The following is a 23365-nucleotide window of genomic DNA, read 5'->3' as shown; positions in this document are numbered from 1 at the left end:
TTGATATTATTTCCTTTTGTAAATCTGTCACTGTACACTAACTCCTCTCCCCAAATAGAAATCCTCCCTTATAACAAATATATATAGTCAAGCAAAATAATTTAACACATTGACCATGTCTGAAAATGTCTCATTTTGTACCTCTAGTCCACCATCTTTCTGCCAAGAGGTGAATGCATGCTTCATCACCAGTTTATGAAGTCATGATGGCTTACTGCATTGATTAGAGTTCTATAGTCTTTCAAGGTTGTTTTCCTTTACATTATAGTAATCATTGTGTAAATTGTTTTACTTCTTTCACTGTGCCTCAGTTCATAAATTTTTCCCATGTTTTTCCAAATTTGTTATATTTGTTATTTTTTATGGTGTAACAATATTCCATTACATTCATACACTACAACTATTCCCCAATCAATGGGAACCTAATTTATTTCCAATTCTTTGCTACAATAAAAAGCATTGCTATAAATATTTTCGTACATATGGGTCATTTTCCTCAGTCTTTTTAAAAATTTTAATTTAATTTTATTTTCAGATCCACATTCTCTCCCCCTCATCTCACCCCACCCCCATTTAGAAAGCAATAAAAACAAAATGTAATACAAACATGTATTGTCAAGCAAAACAATTTCCTACATTGGTCATGTTAAAAAAAAATAGACCTCAATATGTACTTTGAGTCCATCACCTATTTTTCTGGAAGTAGTTAGTGTATTTCATGATGAGTCATTTGGAATTATGGTTGATCATTGTGTTGATCATAGTTTCTAAGTTATTCAAAGATGTTTGTCTTTATAGTATTTTTGTTATTGTATAAATTGTTCTCCTGATTCTGCTCACTTCATTTTGCATTAGTTCATATCATTCTTCACAGGTTTCTCTGAAATCATCCCCTTCATCATTTCTTATAGTACCTATTACATTCATATAGCATAATTTGTTCAGCCATTCCACAGTTTATTTTCCTCAGTCTTGGAGTACGCCTGTGAGTATGCATAACTAGCAATAGTATCCTTCAGTCAAAGAGTATGTATGTAGTTTAGTGGCATTTTTGTTCAGTTCCAAATTGTTTTCTAGAATGGTCAAATTAGTTCACAGTTTCACCACAGTACATCAGCGTACCTGTCCTTTTACATCTCCTCCAACAATTCTTCTTTCCAACAATTCATCTTCTATAGACAAGTCTATCTGATGGGTATGTAACATGGTACCTCAAAGATGTAATTTTCATTTCTCTTAGCAATTTTTTGGAGTGTTCCTATCCTTTGAGAATGGAGAAACTACTTTTATTCTCTTAAACTTGTACCAATTCCCTATATATCCTAGATATCAGACTTTTATTAGAGAAATTTGCTATATTTCCCCCAGTTAACTGTTTCTTTTTAAATTCTAGCTGCATAGGTTTTGCTTGTACTAAAATTTTTCAATTACATGTAATAGAAATTTTCCATTTTATCTTTATGATCACCTGAAATTCTTGTTTAGTTAAGAATTCTCCTCTTAGCAATAATTACACAAAATATCTCTTTCCTTTAATTTTTAAAAATCATATGACCTTTTATAATTAGATTATGTATTCATTTGAAAGGGCAGCTAGGTGACTCGGTGGATAGAGCCCAGGCCTACAGTCAGGAAGACCTGACTTCAAATCTGAACTCAGACATTTACTAGTTATGTGACCCTGGGCAAGTCACTTAACCCTGTTTGACTCAGTTTCCTTGTCTGTAAAGTGAGCTGGAAAAGGAAATGGGAACCCCTTCCAGTATCTTTGCTAAGGTAACTGCAAATGGGGTCACAAAGAGTCAGACATGATTGAAACAACTAAACAACAACAAAATCCATTTGGAGCTTATTATGTTATTTATGGTGAAAGATGTTAGTCTACAGCAAATTTCTGGTAGAACATTTTCTAGTTTTCTTTGTCAGATAGGGAGTTCTTGCCCCATTAATTGGTGTCATGGGTTTATTGAACATTGTGCTGCTACTTTTGATTGCTGTTATTTACCTACTCTATTCAACTGCTTGACTTTTCTATTATTTAATCTATACTAGATAGCATTAGTAAGTACTGCTTCATAGGATACTTTGATATCTGGTAGTACTAGGCATTGGGATTCTTGACTTTTTAATTCCTCAAGATCAATTTTATTAATATTTTATATTTCTATGATATAACCCTTTGTTAGTTTGATTATTATGGTGCTAACTCTATAAATACATTTAAGTAGTACCATCAGTTTTATTATACTGGGACAACCCATCTAGGGGCAATTAGTATTTTCCCAATTATCCAAGTCTTTATTTCTGTAAAGAATGGTTGTGTAATTATTGCTAGGAGGAGAATTCTTAACTAAACAAGAATTTCAGGTGATCATACAAAATAAAATGGAACATTTCTATTACATGTATTGAAAAACTTTACTACAAGCAAAACCTACGCAGCTAGAATTAGAAAAGAAACAGTTAACTGGGGGAAATATAGCAAATTTTTCTAAGAAAGGTCTGACATCTAGGATATATAGGGAGTTGGTACAAGTTTAAGAGAATAAAAGTAGTCTTTCCCATTCTCAAAGGATAGGAACACTCCAAAAATCGCTAAGAGAAATGAAAATTAAAACATCTTTGAGATACCATGTTACGTACCCATCAGATGCATTTATATAAATTCTGAGTATGTCTGGGTGGGTTGATTCCAGATATTTTAGATGTTTTATAGTCATTTTGAATGGAATTTTTTTTCCTATCTTCTGTTGTCTTTTTTTTTTAGTCATACACAGAAAGATTGATGTTTTTGTGGGTCTGTTTTACATTGTGCTATTTTGCTGGTTATTATTTCAATTGATTGTTAGCTGAATCTCTGCAGTTGTCTAGTAAACCATCAACAAATTCTTCTTTAACTATGATTATTCCCCCAGTTTCTTTATATTGTCTTATTAAAACAACTAGCATTTCCAGAACTATATCAAATAAGAATGATGACAATAGGCATCCTTCTTTTACTTCCAATCTTACTGGAAAAGCTTCTGATATTTCTCTACTACAGAAAGGTTAGCTCTTGGCTGTAGATAGATAATTACTTTCTTATATTTTGAATTTTTATTTCTGAGTTTTTATAAACATGGTTTTTGACTACGTTATTAGTCCTATATTTCTTTTAAAATACATTTTTGTTAATTAGATAGATAGTGCTTACTCTATGTGGTCGGAGCAATGTCTGACATATAGGCCAAGCTAATTTTTCCCTTAAAAGGTATTGAAACTGTCCTTAAGACTTAACTGACTCAAGGGACTGAGGCTTGTGCCATTGGCATAGATTCCTGGTGGCCTGAGTATAAAAACCAGTCCAAAGGAATGCTGGAGTTGTTCTTGTAGGCTTGGTAGGTCAGCATAGCTAACACAAAGTCAAGGAAACTGCACTCAGCTAAATCAGTGTTATAGCTTTGCTGAGTATCCTCATATTATGTAGCTAAGTAAATCTCCTTTTGTTAGATTGTCACAAGTATCACATTTCATTCAAACTCTGATGGAAATACCAAACTGACATGAGTCAGACCTGGCCTACAATACCACTTTCAGGAAAATTCCATCTATTCCTATGTTCTTTAGTCTTTAAAAAGAGAGAGAGAGAGAGAGAGAGAGAGAGAGAGAGAGAGAGAGAGAGAGAGAGAGAGAGAGAGAGAGAGAGAGAGAGAGATTTTATCAAAAGCTTTTCCTCTACCTATTGCTATAATCTTGTGATTTTTATGATTATTTTTGCATATATCTTCTTCAGAAACTCAGTAAAAACCGAATAGCATTATTTGGGTGGTGTTAGTCATTAAGATCACATTTGAGGGCTGGAAACACTTTCTAGAGCCTGTTTTCTTACCCCTCTTTTTTGCATTGTGGACCTCTTTGACAGTCTGGGGAAGCCTGAGGACCACTATAAGAATAATGTTTTTAGAAGCATAAAATACAATACAAATTTATAAAATATCACAAAGGAAACCAATTATATTGAAATAGTCATCAAAAATTTTTTAAAATTCATGGATTTCCAGGTTAAGAACCTTTGATCTAGAGCAATGGTCCTCAAACATTTTGATCTCAGAACCCCGTTACATTCTTTAGAATTATTGAGGATTGCAAAGAGCTTCTGCTTTGTTATATCTATTGCTGTTTACCACATGAGAAATAAAAATGGTAAAATGTTAATATACTTATTAATTCATTCAAATAATAATGAACTCATTGCACACTAGTATAAATAACATGTTTTTGTGAAAAATAATATTTTCTAAAACAAAAAAATTATTGGAGTAGTGGTATTGTTTTTCTTTTCTTTTCTTTTCTTTCCTTTTCTTTTTGATAAATTTCTTTATTGATGTCCATCCTAATAGAAGACAGCTGGATTCTTATAACTGTTTTTGTGTTCAATCTACTGTGATATTCTGTTTTGGTTGAAGTATATGAAGACAATTCAGCTCCACATAGATATGTAATTGGAAAACAGAGGGGGTATTTTAATAGGCAAGTAACATCTTAGTATTGTTATGAAAATAGTCTTGACCTCTCAGACCCTGTTAAAAGGACGTGGGGACCCCTTGAGGTCAGCAGACCACTCTTAGAACTGCTGATCTAGAAAAATTTACCAAATCTCTCACCTTTTTTACAGAAACACTAAAACCATGAATGTTTTCTGACCATTTGTAAATTCAAACAATGCCAAATCCACTGGTCCTCTCTTTTTGAATTGCAATTATATCTAGCTCACAAAGCTCATGGGCTAAAGCTCTTGCCTTATAAAGACTAAATTTAGGATAATGTCAGAGGAGAAAGGCCCAATTTTATCTACTCTATTGCTACCATGTAATCCTATAGCAATAGGGTTCTTTTGTCCTAGGACAGATTAAAAAAAAGATTTTATATATATATATATATATATATATATATATATATATATATATATATATAATATATATATACACATACATATATACATATATATGTACAGATATGTGTATATATGTGTACACACGTAGACACACCTTTATTATCTCAAGGGATTCATTCTTATTGGAAAGTGTCCAACATGTCTGTGTGTCTCCTTTGGAACTACCTATACTCTCCCTATACATGTGTCATGACTTGCCTTTGATATTGATTAGTTTTTCTAAAATCTCCAATACTGTTAGCCAATATTTTATGGTGAACTTGAATCTGAGGGGACATGTAGTGATATATAGAGACATCTATGAAATTTGTACCAATACCCAAAATTGAGTAATTGAAGTATGCCCTTAGGATGGTGGAAAGTTCATGATATAGTTAGTAGATTTAGTGTCCTGTCTTATAGGAATGAGTTAGAGGTAAGGCCGATCTTCTGATGGTCTAAAGATCCATCCCTTGGATGAATCCATTCTACTGGCTTTTCCTTTGTGAAATCTAAGTAGGTAAAGAACTATATACACAAGGGGTGATCCTAACCTTATTCTTTCTTATTATTTATCTACATAGACAACTTTTAGAAGTTTGAGTCTGAGACATTCTAGACTTCATAGTATGGAAGAGATAACTATTTCTCCTTAAATTAATTTTAATCTGCCTCTGACCTGTATTGGCTGTATGACCCTGGACAAGCCACTTTTATCTCTCAGTGTCCCAGACAACTTTCTATGACTGAGGTATAGGGTAATTACCAACATGCATTGGTGAGTTTCTTCAGTGGGAACTCCATACATGGATGAAATCATAGTTCCAGACAACAATAAAATCTTGTTACATTTGGTCAATTGTTCCAGCCTATTACAACCTTTTAGCTGTAATGTCAACTTGACAATGTCAGCAATGTCACCTGATATGTTTGCCATGCCTTCCGGCTTCATGGAGAGCAAAAATTTGATAAGCATGCCATTCATGTCTTCAACCAAGTCATTAGTTTGTAAACCTTAAAAGTGTTGTGTGAATATGAGTTATTATTATAATAAACAATAACACATTTTCGAGGCAACTAGGATTAAGTGGCTTGCCCAGGGTCGCACAGCTAGCAAGTGTTTGAGGCTGGATTTGAACTTTGATTATCCAGACTCCAGGGCCAGTGGTGTATCTACTGTGCCATCTAGCTGCCCCAATAACACATTTAAATAGCACTTTCTGGTTTAAAAAACATATTCTGTATAACAACCCTATGAGACATGTGGTATAGATATTATTACCTCCATTTTACACATGAGGAAACTGAAGCTTAGAGACATGAATCTTCCCATTGTCACAAAGTGTCCGAGGCAAGATTTGAACTCAGTGCTCATTCTATTACAATAAATGGGACTAAATACATCTTCTACAACACTCTACTCCACAGGATCATACAATTTCAAGCTAGAAAGAATCTTGGTGGTCATTTTTATAACTTCGTCCTTTCTCATAACTGAGGGCCACAGAGATTGTGTCTAGTACAAGGTCACAGAGAGGAAGTAGCTCCATGTTAACAATGATTCAATTACCCAAATATTCTTTGGTATGATTATTCAACTTGTTCTATATACAGCTAACTATGCAGTTGCCTAGTGCCTATTTCTCCCTCTTGTCCATAAAGATATGAGGAAGATTCTGATGAAGGAGGGATGGAGAATCCCGAGGACGACATCCTTGTTGGATTGAAGGGCCATTTGGATCTCCTTTACCCAGGGGACATTACCCACAGATACTGACACAAAGGAACATGTTTAGCTTAACTTCCTTATAATGATTACTAGTTATTTAACCACTATTTAAGCTTCTTTTCTCTTTCAATTTTTTAGAAGGAAAATACTTCAGAGAGAAAATATATGCTTTACAACAGAGCAGGAATTGAACCAGGTTTTAGCTGGTTTCATTTCAACCCATCAAAATAAAATGTGATGATAAGAAAGAAGATTTATTTACTCTGAGGGATATTTGCATTATGTTTTTTTCCTCTTTTTTCTTCTTCTGTGTTTAGGTTCTGGTTAATGGCCTTAACGTTCACTGGTCTTAAACTACAAGGATTTTTGGGTAGATTTGGCAAAACAGCAGTGACTGATATAGAAGGCTATATGGAACTTCCTGATGGTAAAGTAAGTACTGTTTCTTGTGAATTTAAGCAATTTTGCAGAAATAAGGAAGTCAACCAACATTAAACTCCAAAATATTTACCTCTAGGTCTTCTTTGGACCTTTAATTTGAATGCATACATTTTCATTATTATAATCAGTATGTACATACTATTTTGTATTCTGCCTTTCTTTTAATATTCCATAATATAAGCATTTCCATGTATTTACATGCTTATAGTTTTAAATAATGATATCTTATTTATAATAGTATATGTGATATAATATTCAATAATATTAATTTACCACTCCTCCAGTAAACATAAGTGCCTACTGTGTATGAGACATAGGATAAGGATAGAGGGCTGGCCTATGAGTGAGGAAAGACCTGAATTCAAATTCTGCCTCTGGTTCATATCAGTTGTGTGACTGTAGGCAAGTCACTTCAACTCTTGAGTGTCCTAATTAACTCCCTAGGACACAAATTACAGGAGTTCCTTATCTTCCTTGGTTCTATATGGTGTTTCCTTTTGTTGTTGTTGAGGCAATCCAATCATGTCTGACTCTTATGACCCTGTGAATCATACTGTCTTTGGGGTTTTTGTGGCAAAAATACTGCAGTGGTGTGCCATTTCCTTTTCTAATGGATTAAGGCAAACAGGGTTAAGTGACTTGCCCAGGGACATACAATTAGTAAGTGTTTGAGGCTGGATTTGAACTCAGGATTTCCTGACGCTAGGCCTAGCTTTCTATCCGCTGAACCACCTAGCTGCAAAGGTTTCCTTACACTAGTGAATTCACAGTAGTCTGAATGATGATGATGACCACTAGTACAGCTGCTGCCGCCGCCGCCACCACTGCCACCACCACCATCGCTGCCACCACCACTGCCACTTGCCAATACTACTACTCCTCTCAATAACAACAACAACATACAAGGCAATGTGCTAGGTATGGGGGAAGATATAAAGGTAAACAAGATTTGGTTTTCAACTGCCAGGGAGTAGATTATATCATGTTTGTATTTTTAAAAAATTCTGTGGTTTCCAATTTTTTTCTTTTTATGGTAGGGAAGGAAACAATTATTTATAAAGCACCTACTATATGGCAGATATTTTACAAATATCATCCCATTTGATCCTCATAACAATTCTGTGAGTTAGGTGCTAATGTTATCTCCCTTTTATGGTTGAAGAAACTGAGGCAGCTAGACATTAAGTGACCTACCCAAAGCCACACAGCTAATAAGTGTCTGAGGCTGGATTTCAACTCAGGTCTTCCTGATGCTGAGCCCAGCACTTGATCTACTGCTCTACTTAGCTGCATCTGTATGGTGCTGCTAGGAATACATTTGTGCAAATTACTTCTCTCCCTATTCCCTACCCTTCTCTTCTTTTCAGTTATTTACATGGCATGTACAACCCAGAGTGGAACTTCTGGACCCAAGGATGTTTGTAGCTCTTGTTACAGGTTTGCAAAAACCACATGGACAGTATGGTCCACAGGGTCATTCCCTAGGTAGTTCCCTAGGGAAAAAAAATGAAAATGTGTAGTGCCACCAGGATCTTTGCCAATAAGGAATCACATCTTTTTTATTTATTTTTTGTTGGCATAATTGGTACATTAAAGCTGTTTTAGTTTGCATATCTTTTATTGTTAGTAAGGTTATGCATATTTTTCACGTGATGGTTCCCTGTTTCCTCAGTATAAATAGTCAATTTGTCTCCTTTGACCACTTATAAATTAGAATCTGACATGATATAATCATAAATTATTTCTTCATTCAGTTGGGTTTTTTGTTATTTATTTGATTTTTTGGTACAATATTTTATTCTGTAAAAGGTTTTTTTCCTAACATTTTTGCCTATTTAAATGTATCTATTTTGTCTTTGAAGATTGCCTTCATTTCCTGAATAGTTACAAATGTAATCCATAGCTGAAGTAATGCATTAATATCTTTTCTTTCTTATTTCTTTCTAAGTTTTTAAAGACTTTTTATGTTTAACTCTTTGACTCTTATAAAGTATATTTTCATTTATGGAGAAAAGTGTGGATCAAAAGTAATTTTCCTCCGTACTATTATCTAAGTGTCCTAACAATATTTATTAAATAGTGTTTACCTTATCTATTTTTGGGTTACCTCAGATTAGTCATAAGTAAAGTCTTCTAATAGTTGGACTCTTACTAGCCTGGGGCCCAATGCTGACCAAGTGCCTGATCATATTAGTTGATGAGGGGGCACCACCCCACACCTGACTGTGCTCTGGGGATAATGCCCCAGCTCCCTCTATCCCCTGGCTCCCCTGAGGAGAGGCAGGCTCTCCTCAGTCTCAGGTGTGGTGTATGTGGACTTATTCAGTTATACTCATGATTACTGTCCCCCTCACTGATGGGGATTTGCTGCTATATTTCATTAGAATCAATCATAACAGCAGGGTTTAATTGTAATAGGTTTTTTTTGCTTATAACTATAAAAGAAAAATAAACAAATATATATTTGAAAAGAACAAATATATATTGTATTATATCACATTTATCATATTGTATCATATTAATAAATTAAGTTAGTTATATGTTATATTAATATATCATATATCATAGCACATCATATATTACATATCACATATCATATATCACATCATATCATATATTGTATCATAACAACCACCCTTTGGGCTGGGTGTTTTATGGTTCCTATAAGCCGAGAATTCCTAATCTGCCTAGTTGGTAGGCAACTCCCCAAACCCAGGACATTAAAGCAACTTTCTTTGCTTGGGTACAGACCCAACCTTTAGCTACTTCCATAGGGAGCTGACAGTTGTTCTCCAAGGCAGGTTCCAGGATCGTTAGTCCTCCTACAGGATCCATGTTTAGTCAGCTTAAGGATTCAGGGGGCACTAACGTGGTCATTGCTGTTTCCTCCTCAAGAGCAGTATCACTTCTATTGAACTATACACTGATTCCTCCTCCTTGCTTTCTGCTGTTCTGCCTTAGCCAGCCTTCCCTCTGCCTTTTCTTGCCACATACACTCATGATGCACCCTAGACTCTGCTCCTGCCCAGGGGCGACTAAAGGGCGTGAATTAGGATCCTTCTCTGCTGAAGGCCCTCTTTGTTTTTCTCTCTCTCTGTCTCTTAAACCTATATAGTGTGTCTCCCCTACATTAGGGATTCTTCTTCCTGATTTCCTCATTTTATGATGTGTTCCAGGCAACTCAAGTCCACCATGTTCCTCTCCTTTTGGTAATACTCAACTTCAGTTCTTCAGAGACTGTAATATTCTATGACTTGAACATAATTCTATAAGTGTTGATCTTAAAAAAGATGGGCTTGTGTTTTAGGGAGGAATTAAAAATTGAGGGAGGAATTTCCTGAAGGCAATACAGCCTGATCTTCTTCCTGATCAATTCTAAGCCTGGTTCATTGTTCTTTTACAGTGTTTATCTAAGACAAATATACTAATGGACAATATCAGTATAACATCTGTCCAACAATTTATCATAGTCTGGACAATAAGCATTTTTAGAACCTTTGGTTTCCAGATGCTATTACATATGCTTACATATTAATATATGTTAATGTATGGTAGGGTAAATCCAACATTACAATTATATTCTTATTTACCTATTCTTCCTGATGAATTTTGCCATATTTTAATGAAAATATTGCCCAGATATTTTAATTACATTTATATCAAATCAATTAACTTACAAAGTATTATTGCTAGGTCGGTGAGAGCTGGGGACCTGGTAAGAGGGTCCCATGAGACTTTCCCCATCTCCTGCATAAGGATAGTTTTGAATGTAGATGTCTATAATTGTTTTCTTGTGAGCAGGGTAAAGAGGTTGTTTCCTAGAAGATTCTCTTTGCTAATAGGCATAAGGATCCAGAAGAGCCAAAGAGTAGGCTTATATCAGAAGTGCAGAGCAGGCATGCTATGGTATTTAGCTATGTCCAAAAAAATATGTCTCAATCTATACTTTGAGTTCATATCTTCTCTATCAGGAGGTGAGTGGCATGTTTCCTCATGAGTGCCCTGGAATCATGGTTGTTCATTATGTTGATCAGAGTTCCTAAGTCTTTCAAAGTTGTTTATTCTGATGACATTCTGAAGAAACCATGCCATTTTTAGTATTTGTCCTATATCATTTGCCTTTGCTTCTATTTCCATATATGCATTTAAAAAAATCTAAAGAGTACAGTTATTAAAAATATTTTTAGTTTTTACTCTGTTCTCTTTTAGTTTAAAATCTAGTTAGAGGGACAAGATTAATGCAAATGAAACAATTAATTAGTGAATACCAGCACCTAAGTAGGCATTAGATTGAATGGTCTGAAGAATCCATTATATATCTCCATTTATGGCTATTTTCATTTCCTTTTTTTTTAATGTTCAGAATACAAAATCAAATAAAAGAATTTTGATCTTTAAAAAATAAAATGAATTAGAAGCTCTGAATTGTGCATTTCTATTTATAATTAGCAACTAGCAATTTTAATTTTGTTAAAAATAATTATATTAAAAATGGAAATATTGTAGCAGTGGAAAATTATTCTTATAGTACATTTTAATTTCCTGTGCTTACAGGAAGGCATATCTGGGCACTACCATAGTGGTAGTTATTCAAATTGTAGGCACAGTCCTGAGTGGAAATAAATGATCTCTCATGCCAGCCTTGCAAAATCAAGCTGCAAATTCTGATGTTAGCTCTTAAGTTTTCAGGAAGTTATAACTTCTCCAATGATAAAAATGTAGCCAAATTTTAAAAATTTGATTGACTAAATTGAACTTAAGTACTTTTGTTTTTTAACTTTTTTTGTTAGCCACAGAAAGATAAAATTTTTTAAAAACAAGTTGTACAACTCTTCTTCCTCCAATAAAATAACAAAATGGCAAGTATAGTCCCTAAGAGCTGAAGCAGAAATTCATCTAATGAAGGCAACGATGAAAGTTCTAGTAGTCTGAGGAGACTTCATGGAGGAAGTGGAACTTGCTCTGGGCCTTCAAGAATCAATAGTATTTGAATAGGTAGACAGAAAAAGAGAACTTTCCAAATGAAGAAAGAAGAAGAGGGGAAGTATGATGGCAGAAGGAAGTAGTTAGACATGTATGGAGAACACTGAGGAAACTACCTTGATTGGAGCAAATAATTTATGCAAGGAAATAGTAATAATTCAGGTGAACTAGAATAGGGCCCAATCATCAAGAGCCTTGGAAAACTAGGCAGAATAATTTATGTTCGATATGGTAGACAGTTGAGAACCTCAATAGGTTTTTAAACAGAGGAGTGACAGATGAGGTATTAGTCTGTGGCTGAATGTAGAATGGATCAGAGCAAAGATTCTTAACTTTTTTGGTATCGTGGTATTTTTGGTATCATCAATGTTTTTAAATAATCAAAGAAAATGCTAATTTCAGTTAGAAGTTAGTGAAAAAAAAAGATGCTATTCCCCACCCTGCCCCCCCAAGTTCACTAACCCCTTGAAATCTAACCTCAGACCACTTAGAGGTCCATGGACCCCAAGTTAAGAACCCTCAAATTAGGAGAGTCAGAAGTCAGAAAGGAGGCTCTCTAAGCAATACAGGCATAAGATGATGAGGGCTTGAATTAGGGTGACATCAATGGAAATGGAAAAGAGGATATGGACATGAAAGACATTTTAAAGGATGAATCTAAGAGCTCTGTGATTGACTGGATAGAACAAGTTAGAAAAATAATTTGAATTGGCACAAAGAAGATCTGCTAGAAGAGAATAGGAAGGTATGCAAGATGTGAGAGGTCCTCTGACCCTACTCTTGATTTAAAGCATGGCATAGAGTATATGGTGGAAGACCACTGTTGGCATTTTACTGGTTACATGGAGCTCAACCAAACACTCCAATCATTTGTGGAATAACCTATTAGCACAATACTTTCTTAGAAAGAAATTATAATTCTTACCACACATATGTAGTAATGAATGTTTATTTCTTCTCTCCATGCCTGAAAGGTGCTCTCAGGATCAGAGTGGGGCAATTTGCTGCTCTGGGAGGGGGGCCTCATCAAGGTAGAGCTTTGTCGACATACACGGAGAACCTGCCATGTTGGCCCCATTACTCAGATAATGCTAGATGAAGGAGAAATCATCACGGCTGGAGAAGATGGATGCATTAGGGTGAGTTTCTTTGTGGATTTGGACAGAATCCTTTTTTTCTTTTTTAAATGTTGCAATCCATTTCTTTCTTAATGGTTGGAAATAAGAGTGGATAGAATTGGAAGTAAGGTTGAATTTCCCTCAAGGGCTGTTCTATAAATGGGGTGAGTGGCATTGTGCTATAAGATCAGACTCTCTTTAATTCTTATGTTTCGTGTTCACTTGTTTTTCAGTTGTGTCCAACTCTTCACGACACCATTTAGGGTTTTATTGGCAGAAATACTGGAGTAGTTTGCCATTTCCTTCTTCAGCTCATTTTACAGATGAGCAAACGGAGGCAAACAGGGTTAAGTGACTTGCCCAGGGTCATCCAGCTAGTAAATGTCTGTGACTGGATTTGAACTCAGTAAGATGAGTCTTCCTGATTCCAGGCCTAGCACTCTATCCACGGAGTCACCTATTGCCTCTTATAGCAAGAGATATAAATTGCCAGAAGGAACTGATTATACTATATCATAGTACTGAAAATTTCCAAGACAATTCCTGGTGGTTTTTATGTTTTTGTTGAACCAATAGCCTTAGAAAATTAAAGACTTCTATATAGAAATGATAAAGGCAGTAAACAAAAGCTTCATCCATCAAAACAGCAGCAATAATAGCTTTCATATAGCACCTATCATGTGCCAGGCACTGTACTAAGTGCTTTACAAATAATGTTTCCTTTGGTCTTCACATCAGCTCTCCTAGATAGATGCTATTATTATCCCCATTTTACAGGTGAAGAAACTGAGGCAGAGGCCAAGTAACTTGCCCAGAGTCATACATCTAGTGTGACTAGTGTCTCCTGTCTGAGGCTGGATTCATTGACAAGGGCTTTCTGATTCCATTCCCAGCATTCAGTGCACTATGGTGCCACCTACCCATAGTGTGACAGGTTCATTTTCTAGGAGCCAGAGTGTCAGGGAATTTTCACTCATAGCCATGGAAACTTCCAGCAGTAGGTCACCACTTCTATTTGACATAGTATTAGAAATTCTAGGTATAGCAATAAAACACAAAAAAAGGAACTGAGGGAATAAACATTGGTAAAAAAGAAATAAAATGATCACTTTTGCAGATGATATAATGATAGTATACTTAAAGGACCCAAAGGACTAACGGTAATTCAACTAAAAGTAATCGAAACAATGACTTCAGCAAAATTCACCAGCATTTCTGTATAATATCAAGAAAACCCAGGAAAGAGAGATAGCAAGAGAAATTCCGGCTAAAATAACCAAAGAATATGTAAAATACTTGGGAGTTTACTTGCCAAGATATACATTACTACAAAAAACAGTTTGTGGAAATCAAGACAAACCTAAATAATTGGAGAAATATTAATAGCACATGAATAGGCATAATTAACATAATAAGAATGGCAATATTACTTATTTAATGAATTGCTTTATAGAACTAGAAAAAATAATAACACAATTCATATAGAGGCACAAAAAATGAAGAATCTCAAGGGAAATAATGTAAAAAAAAGCAGGAACAAGAGGAACATGGCTAGCAATAGCAGATCTCAAGCTATACTACAAAGCAGTAATTCTCAAAACATTTGGGTACTAATTAAAAAATAAGAGGTTTAATCAGTGGAATAGATAAGTCATATAATACATAGAAGAAAATCTATCTAGTAGCCTGGTATTTGAAAACACAAAGACAGCAGCTACTGGGATAAGGATTCACAATTTGATTAAAATCTGGGAAAACTGGAAAACAGTATGGAAGAAATTAAGTTTAAACCAGTACCTTACACTTTATGCCAAGAGAACCTCCAAATGGAGATGTGGCCTAGATATAAAAGGTCACATCATAAACAAGTTAGAGAAACAAGGAAAAACTTCCTATAGAAGAAAAGGAGTAGAGAGGATCACAAAAAATAAAATGGATAATTTTGTTTTGATTACATAAACTTAAAAAGTTTTTGCATAAACAGATCCAATAAAGCTAAGATTAGAAGAAAAACAATTAAATGGGAACAAATCTTTGCAGCAAGTTTCTATGATAAAGGTCTTATTTCCAAGATATATAAGGAAAGGACTCAAACTTATGAGACATATTCCTCAATTAAATAAATGGTTTAAGGATATGGATAGATAGTTCTCCAGGCTATCTAAAGTCATAGAAAAAAATTCTCCAAATATATGTATTAAAGACAGTCTGAGGTTCTACCTCATATTCATCAGGTTGGCAAAGGTGACATAAAAGAAATAAGATAAGTGTTGGAGGAGCTGTGGGAAAATACATGCACTTTTTTGTGAAGGTGTCAATGAGTCTCTAAGCATTCTGGAAGGCCATTTGGAATTATACATAAAAAGTAACTAAACAGTACATGGCCTTTGACCCAGCTATACCACTGCTAGGACTCTATCACCAAAGAGTCAAAGAAAGAGGAAAAAGTCCTATATGCCTAAAAATATTCATAGCAACTTTTTTGTGTGTGTGGTGGCAAAAAACTGGAGCCCAATTACTACGTTCCCTCCTTTGTAATATTGAGCCTCCACCTTACAGCTCAGATTAGGCTATGGCCAAGGCAACCACTTATTACAGTCCTAAGCCGGCTTCTCTGGGATCCGTGTCCATAATTTGGGGAATGGCTGAACAAATTGTGGCATATGAATACAATAGAATTGTATTGTGTCACAAGAAATAAAGAAAAAAGATGATTTCCAAGAGACATGCAAAAATGTATGAACTGATGCAGAGAGTGAAGGGAGCAGAACCCGAGGAACAATTTATACTATGACATCAATATTATAATGATGAGCAATTATGAAAATTTATATGAACTGATAAAGAATGAAATGAGAAGAACCAGAAGAACAACTTATAGAGTTTTCAGAGTGACAACACCCTAAAAATAAACAACTTTGAAAGCTGTAAGAATTCTGATCAACCTTAATCATCAGAATTTTAATGATCCCAGAGATTCAAAACCTAGTGAATTCCTGATTCCAGAGACTGACAATGAAGCATGCTATCCAACTCCTGAAAGAGAGGTGATGAACTTGGGGTGCAGAATGAGACATATCTTTTGAACATGGCCAGAGGAAGAAATTATTTTACTTGACAATGCATATTAGCTACAAGATTTTATTTTGCTTCTTTTTTCCCCCCAGTGGGATGGAAGTAGGAAGGAAAGAAAATGGAATTCTGTTCAATTAAGAAAATAGAATTTGATTGAAAAAATTAATCAAGAATTTGATTGAAAAAGAAGTTAATCAGAGATTGTAGCTGCAAGGGAAAAGAGATTGCTCAGAGACTTGAATTACAAGGTATTAACAAGAGACAGCATCTATTAGAGGCTTTCTGCCTGATATACCCTGGAGAAGCAAAAAGGCAGATCAAAGAAAAAGCTATAGAGAGAAACATAGATCAATACTAGGCACAACATATTTTCAAAATTGTGAACTGCAAAGATTCTCTTTCCAGTTGAATTTTGGAGCACAGACTCACTGCAATAAAGCAAAACAATAAAAAAAAAGTTCAGACAGTTTATACCTATCTCTGCTTTACAGACTTTAAAGAAAGTTAAGATTGTCTTTTCCTATGTTAATATATAGAAATTATTCTAATACATTAAAACACTCCCTCTTTTCTCCTACTTTTAATTCTGCAAAGATATGGGATTTTGAGACAATAGATACTGCTGATGCTGTCGATGAGTCTGAAATGATAGAGATGGAGCCTATTAATGAAATGCAAGTAGGCAAGAATGTCAAACTCTACTCAATGGTGAAAATATTTAAACCTGGGAATTCTATCTGGTTTGCTCAGGTAAGATTCATTTGCCTCCCTAGACTTTTGCATGTATTAGGTGTTTGTATTAGGTAGCCACTCGTTTGTGGAATCATTGTGTGTTATATATTCCTTTGCTATGTTTGCTATGTTAAAATATTTCATTTGCCCTGAGTGGGGAATCTCCCTAGGCATTTTCTTTCTTGATTGGCTGGGGTTAGCATCAGGAGTCCATTCAGCTAAGATTGTCCTAATAATGATGATAACTAGAACATATATAGCACTTTAAGGTTTGTTAAACACTTTCAAAATATCATCTCATTTGATCTTCACAATGATTCTTTGAGGCAGGTGCTATTATTATTCCTATTTTACAGATGACGAAGACTGAGTCAGTGGTTCAGTGACCTGCCCATGGTCACACAATAGTAAGCATCTGAAGCTGGATTTCAACTTAGGTCTTTCTGACTCTGGGTCTGGTGTTCTATCCACTGCACCATCTTGCTTCCTGTAATAAGGATTTTCTATAAACACAGAATGAGTTCTGTCACCTGTTGGAACAATACTTGCCAGCCTGGCCTCTAGGAAGACTCTAAAAACTGGGTTGCATAACAAAGATCCCTAGCCATAGATTGGCTTTAAGATAGATAACATTTTGAGCGTCTAATTAATGCTTTTGGGATTTAAAGACAAAACTAGCAGTTATTCTCTATGTCAGAAATCTAAATGAGACCATATTCACTAACTTTGTGAAACTGAATTGAATGAATTGAAGGTAACCTTGAAATAACCATGGAAGCATAGTGGAATTCCCTGTGTGTGGACATTCATTGTGGCTATGGAGGCACGTATGGATACTTTATCAATGGGTTCCTACAGTTCTGTTTTTATTGCCTTACATTTTCCTTCACAGCAAACTGAGTAGTCCAGCAGAATGACTTTATTCCATTCCATGTTTATAGGTATTACCCAGACTGTTTTGTTTCCCACCCAGTTAATAGTCATCGATTCTCATTTTCATTTGGAGAGTTGAATGGAAATTGCTTTGATCAAAGTTTCAAACAAATTGTAAACAGCTAACTAATTATATAAGCATTCAGTGATACACTATTGGTATCATTTATAGAGTGTGGTGGAAATACTTTTTACTTTAAAGCTCTTTACATTAACTAAATTCATTAAAATCTTTTGAGAAGGTTTAATTAAAAAGTCAAATTGTTAGAAATATCTGAAGAATATTTTGCTCTATTTCTTTAGGATGCAAATGGTGCTATATGGAAGCTGGACCTTAGTTTTTCAAACATAGTAAGTTTTCTTCCTTTGATTATTTGTTCTTCTCATAACTAACTGCTAGGATTATGATTTTTTTTTAAAGAAAAGCTATTATTTGTTTTTGTGAGGTATTAGATGGCAATTCTTTATGTGCTGGTAATGGTGTTCCCAGAACCCACCAGAAATTTCCTCATATATCAAAAATGTGTTTGCACATGAGATTCTGTGAAGTCCCACCCAATTTAAATTTTAATAACAACTTTTCATTTTACCTGGCAATTTACAGCATTAGTATATTTTACATCTTCAGATGATATAGCTATACTCTCATGGAATATATCATTTAAAGAAATGATTGTTCATTTATTTTTTATTATTTTCAATCCTTAATTTTTTAAATTTTGTGTTTGTAGGGGAAAAATTACAATTTTCCATCAGAGGAAAATGTCTTACATTCTGATATTTGTTTTTCACTTTTGTTTTTTATCCTGGAAGTTTTTGGAAAGGTAACATCTAAATTCTTAAATATTGAAGTAACAGTAGGAACCCCATGATTTTATTGAGCAGAATGTAATTTTAGCAGGAAAATGGGGTGAGCTAATTGTTTTTAAGATTACAAATATTTCATAAAATCGTCTATGTAAAATATGAAAGAAGTTTCAGAGGACATCTAGTCTAACTTCTCCCCTCCTCCATTTTACAGATGAGGAAACTGAGGCACACAGAGATGTTAAATGGCTTGCCTCAGATCATACAAGTTGTAAAAGTTAAAGATCTCTGTTCCTCTGATTCCAAAGCCAGTACTAAATTGACTTTTTATATGTAATGGTACATCTAAGCGTTCAAACTGGCCTTTAATTCCTTATTAACCGAGCTTTCAGTTCTAGAAGGGATTATTTCTGTTCTGTTCTTTAGACCCAAGATCCAAAATGCCTGTTTTCTTTCCACACCGGACCTATCACTGCCATGGCTGTCTCTCCATTCACCTATCTCATGGCCACTACTTCCCATGACTGTATGTATGACTATTCTTTCCTATCAAAGTTGTTAAAAAAAACCAAATCTGATTATTTTTCTGGAAAAAAAAACACTACAATTTATAGAAAATGTTCATGAGCTAGTCACTGATTATATTGCATCTAGTGGAGGTAAAGAGAATTGCAGAGATTGCTTGAAATCTAGAATTCAACAGCTTTGGTTTTTTTAATTAAAAAAATTTTTTTATTCAGTTTTCTTTTTCCTTTTTTTTTAATTAATTTTTTTAATATAAATTTATTTATTTTTAGTTTTCAACATTCACTTCCACTCCCCCCACCCCAAGATGGCATGCATTCTGAATATCCCTTCCCCTAGTCTGTCCTCTCTTCTATCTCTCCCCCCACCTCTCTTATCCCTTTCCCCTTCTATTTTCCGATAGAGTAGGATAGACTTCTGTACCCCATTTCCTGTATTTCTTATTTCCCAGTAGCATGTGAAAACTTTTTTTTAAACATATGTTTGTAAAACTTTAGGTTTCAAATTTTCTCTCTTCCTCCCTCCCCACCCACCCTCATTGAAAAGGCAAGCAACTCAATATAGGTTGTACATGTGCAGTTATGCAAAACACTTCCATAGTAGACATGTTGTGAAAAACTAACTCTATTTCCCTTAATCCTATCCTGCCCTCTCATTTATTCTATTCTTTCTTTTGACCCTGTCCCTCCTCAGAAGTATTTCCTTCTGATTATACCCTTTCCCAATCTGCCCTCCTCTCTATCATCCCCCTGCTCTCTTGTCCCCTTCTCCCCCTATTTTCCTGTAGGGTAAGACAGATTTCCATACCCAATTGAATGTGTATGTTATTCCCTCCTTAAGCCAAATCCTATGAGAATAAGATTCACTCATTCCCTCTCACCTTCCCCAGTTTCCCCTCCACTGTAAGAGACTTTTCTTTTCTGTTTTTTTTGTGAGATAATTTACCCCATTCTACCTCTCCCTTTCTTCTTCTCTGAGTATAATCCTCCCTCATTCCTTAATTTTATTCTCCAGATATGACCCTTAATCTTCAACTCACCCTGTGCCCTCTATCTATCTATCTATATAATTTTTTTCCCTCCAACTACCCTAATACTGACAAAGGTCTCATGAGTTATAAATATCATCTTTCCATGCAGGAATGTAAACAGTTCAATCTTAATAAGTCTCTTATGATTTCTCTTTCCTGTTTACCTCTTCATGTTCCACTTGAGTCCTATATTTGAAAGTCAAATTTTCTATTCAGCTCTGGTCTTTTCATCAGGAATGCTTGAAAGTCCTCTATTTCACTGAATGACCATTTTTTCCCCTGAAGGATTATACTCAGTTTTGCTGGGTAGGTGATTCTTGGTTGTAATCCTATCTCCTTTGCCCTCCGGAATATTATATTCCATGCCCTGCGGTCCTTTAATGTAGAAGCTGCTAAATCTTGTGTTATCCTGATTGTGTTTCCACAGTACTTGAATTGTTTCCTTCTGGCAGCTTGTAATATTTTCTCCTTGACCTGGGAACTCTGGAATTTGGCTACAATATTCCTAGGAGTTTTCCTTTGGGGATCTCTTTCAGGAGGAGATCTGTGGCTCCTTTCAATTTCTATTTTGCCCTCTGGTTCTACTATATCAGGGCAGTTTTCCTTGATAATTTCTTGAAAGATGATGTCTAGGCTCTTTTTTTGATCATGGCTTTCAGATAGTCCAATAATTTTTAAATTCTCTCTCCTGGATCTATTTTCCAGGTCAGTTGTTTTTCCAATGAGATATTTCACATTGTTTTCTAATTTTTCATTCTTTTGGATTTGTTTTACAGTGTCTTGATTTCTCATAAAGTCACTGTCTTCCAATTGCTCTATTCTAATTTTTAAGGAAGTATTTTCTTCAGTAAGCTTTTGGACTTCCTTTTCCATTTGGCCAATTTTGCTTTTTAGGGCATTTTTCTCCTCATTGGCTTTTTGGACCTCTTTTGCCATTTGGGTTAGGCTGTTTTTTAAGGTGTTATTTTCTTCAGTATTTTTTTGGGTCTCCTTTAGCAAGCTGTTGACTTGTTTTTCATGATTTTCTTGTATCACTCTCACTTTTCTTTCCAGTTTTTCCTCTACTTCCCTTACTTGCTTCTCAAAATCCCTTTTGAGCTCTTCCAAGGCCTGGGACTGATTCATATTTTTCTTGGAGGCTTTGGATGTAGGAGCTTTGACTTTGTTGTCTTCTTCTGGTTGTATATTTTGATCTTCTTTTTCACCAAAGTAAGATAATATAGTCTGACTCTTTTTGTGCTGCTTGCTCATGATCCCGGCCAATTACTTGAGTTTTAAACTCTTTGTTAAGGTAAGGGTCTGTTTCCAGTGTGGAGAATGTACTGTCCCAAGCTTTGGGGGGTTTGTACAGCTGTTTTCAGAGATACTTGTAGGGACCTGTAAATTTTCAGTTCTACCAAGGTGGTATGATAAGGGGCAAGGTGTTTACTCCTTTCCTGGCCTGTGACCACAAGTACTCCTTTCTGTTCTGTAACTGTGAGGAGGGGTTCCTCTTCATAGCCACTACAAGCTCCACCAAGCCAGCGCTCCTCCTCACCCCAGCACCGCAGCCCAGAACTGTGACCCAGATCCACACATGGGCAAAGCAAGAGATTCCTGCCTCAGCACTGGCAAAGAGATCCCTGCAATCCCTCTCTGATCAGCCACTGGATTCCCCCTCAGTCTGTGGGCCAGAACCTCGGGAAGCAGCTGCCTCCCCCAGGGCCACGCTCTCGGGGAATGGAACTGAGACCCCACGCTCCTCTCTCAGCACTGCAGAAACAGACTTTTCCCACTGACCTTCTAAGTTGTCTTTGGCATTGGTGGATTGAGGAGTCTGGAAACCTCCACAGCTGCCCAAGATTCAGTCCTCTGAGGCCTGCTCCAGGTTTGCTGCGGCCTGTGCCATGCTGCACTTCCAGCCTGGAGCGATACACCTTTCTGATCAATCATCCAGGTTGTCTTGGGCTGGAAATTTGTTTCACTCTGTCTTTTTGTGGGTTCTGCTGCTTCAGAATTTGTTTAGAGCCATTTTTTATGAGTATTTGGAGGGGTTTGGGGGAGAGCTCAAGCAAGTCACTGCTTTCACGCCGCCATCTTGGCTCCGCCTCCCAACAGCTTTGGTTTTTGAAAGAAGTTAAACTCAATCAACACATAGTAATCTGTGCCAGGCACTATGTTATTTGGGATGCAAAGACCAAAATAAAATGGCCCCTGTCTTCCAGGAACTGATTATTTCCCAAACACAAGGAGAATTGATATGTTCACATATAAATATATGCCAAATGCATACAAGGGGATTTCAGAGCCCAGGCAGTAGCAGCTAGGTTGGAGGATATGGCTGTTGACCTGAACTTGGAAAGAAGGTAGAGATTCTATCGAAGATGAGGAGGGAGTGCATTCCAGAAATGGGGGACAGCCTGGAAAAAGGCATAGAGACCAGAAGTAGATACCATGTTTGAGGACCAGGAAGAAGGCCAGCTTGATTAGACCAAAGAGAACATTAAAGGGGGGATGAAATGCAATAAAGACAGGTTGCAAATGCAAATGGAAGATGGTTTGGAACCAAATTGTAAGGGCTTTGAGTGCTAAACAGAATTTAGCTAAACAGGAGTTTCTATGGGAGTTTAGTGCTAAACAGGAGTTTCTATGGGAATCTAGAGGCCATAGAGAGCCACAGGACCATCTTGAGCAAGGGTCAGACTTTGGAAATATCACTTTGGCAACTGTGTGGAGAATGGATTGGAGATAGGAGAAGCTTGAGGTAGGAGATGAGTTGTTTTTTGGCTGTTGTTTTTTTCTTTTTTTTTTTGGAGGCAATAGGGGTTAAATAACTTGCCCAGGGTCATGCAGCTAGTAAGTGTCTGAGGCTGGATTTGAACTCAGGCCTTCCTTTTTTCTTATTTTTGGTGAGGCAGTTGGGGTTAAGTGACTTGCTCAGGGTCACACAGCTAGTAAGTGTCAAGTGTCTGAGGCCAGATTTGAACTCAGGTCCTCCTGACTTCAAAGCCATGAACTCAGGTCTACTTGACTTCAGGGCCAGTGTTCTATCTACTGTGCCCCCTAGCTGCCCCAGGAAACTCTTTCCAAACCTGAGGCAA

At 35.9% G+C, this 23365-nt stretch overlaps 1 protein-coding gene across 1 annotated transcript in view; it reads left to right on the top strand.

Annotated features, from left to right (window-relative positions):
- CFAP44 (cilia and flagella associated protein 44) overlaps positions 1–23365 on the top strand; it is a 142243-nt gene that overhangs the window by 41468 nt on the left and 77410 nt on the right. Inside the window, exons 7-11 of the mRNA XM_021007126.2 lie at positions 6959–7073; positions 13040–13204; positions 16853–17008; positions 18227–18274; positions 19157–19256. Coding sequence (XP_020862785.1) covers positions 6959–7073; positions 13040–13204; positions 16853–17008; positions 18227–18274; positions 19157–19256 — 584 coding nt within the window. The remainder of the gene's footprint in view (positions 1–6958; positions 7074–13039; positions 13205–16852; positions 17009–18226; positions 18275–19156; positions 19257–23365) is intronic.

This window comes from Phascolarctos cinereus, unplaced genomic scaffold, assembly GCF_003287225.1.
Source record: "Phascolarctos cinereus isolate Bilbo 61053 unplaced genomic scaffold, phaCin_HiC Scaffold_726;HRSCAF=1367, whole genome shotgun sequence".
Taxonomy (NCBI): domain Eukaryota; kingdom Metazoa; phylum Chordata; class Mammalia; order Diprotodontia; family Phascolarctidae; genus Phascolarctos; species Phascolarctos cinereus.
This window is presented reverse-complemented; position numbering and strand designations above follow the sequence as displayed.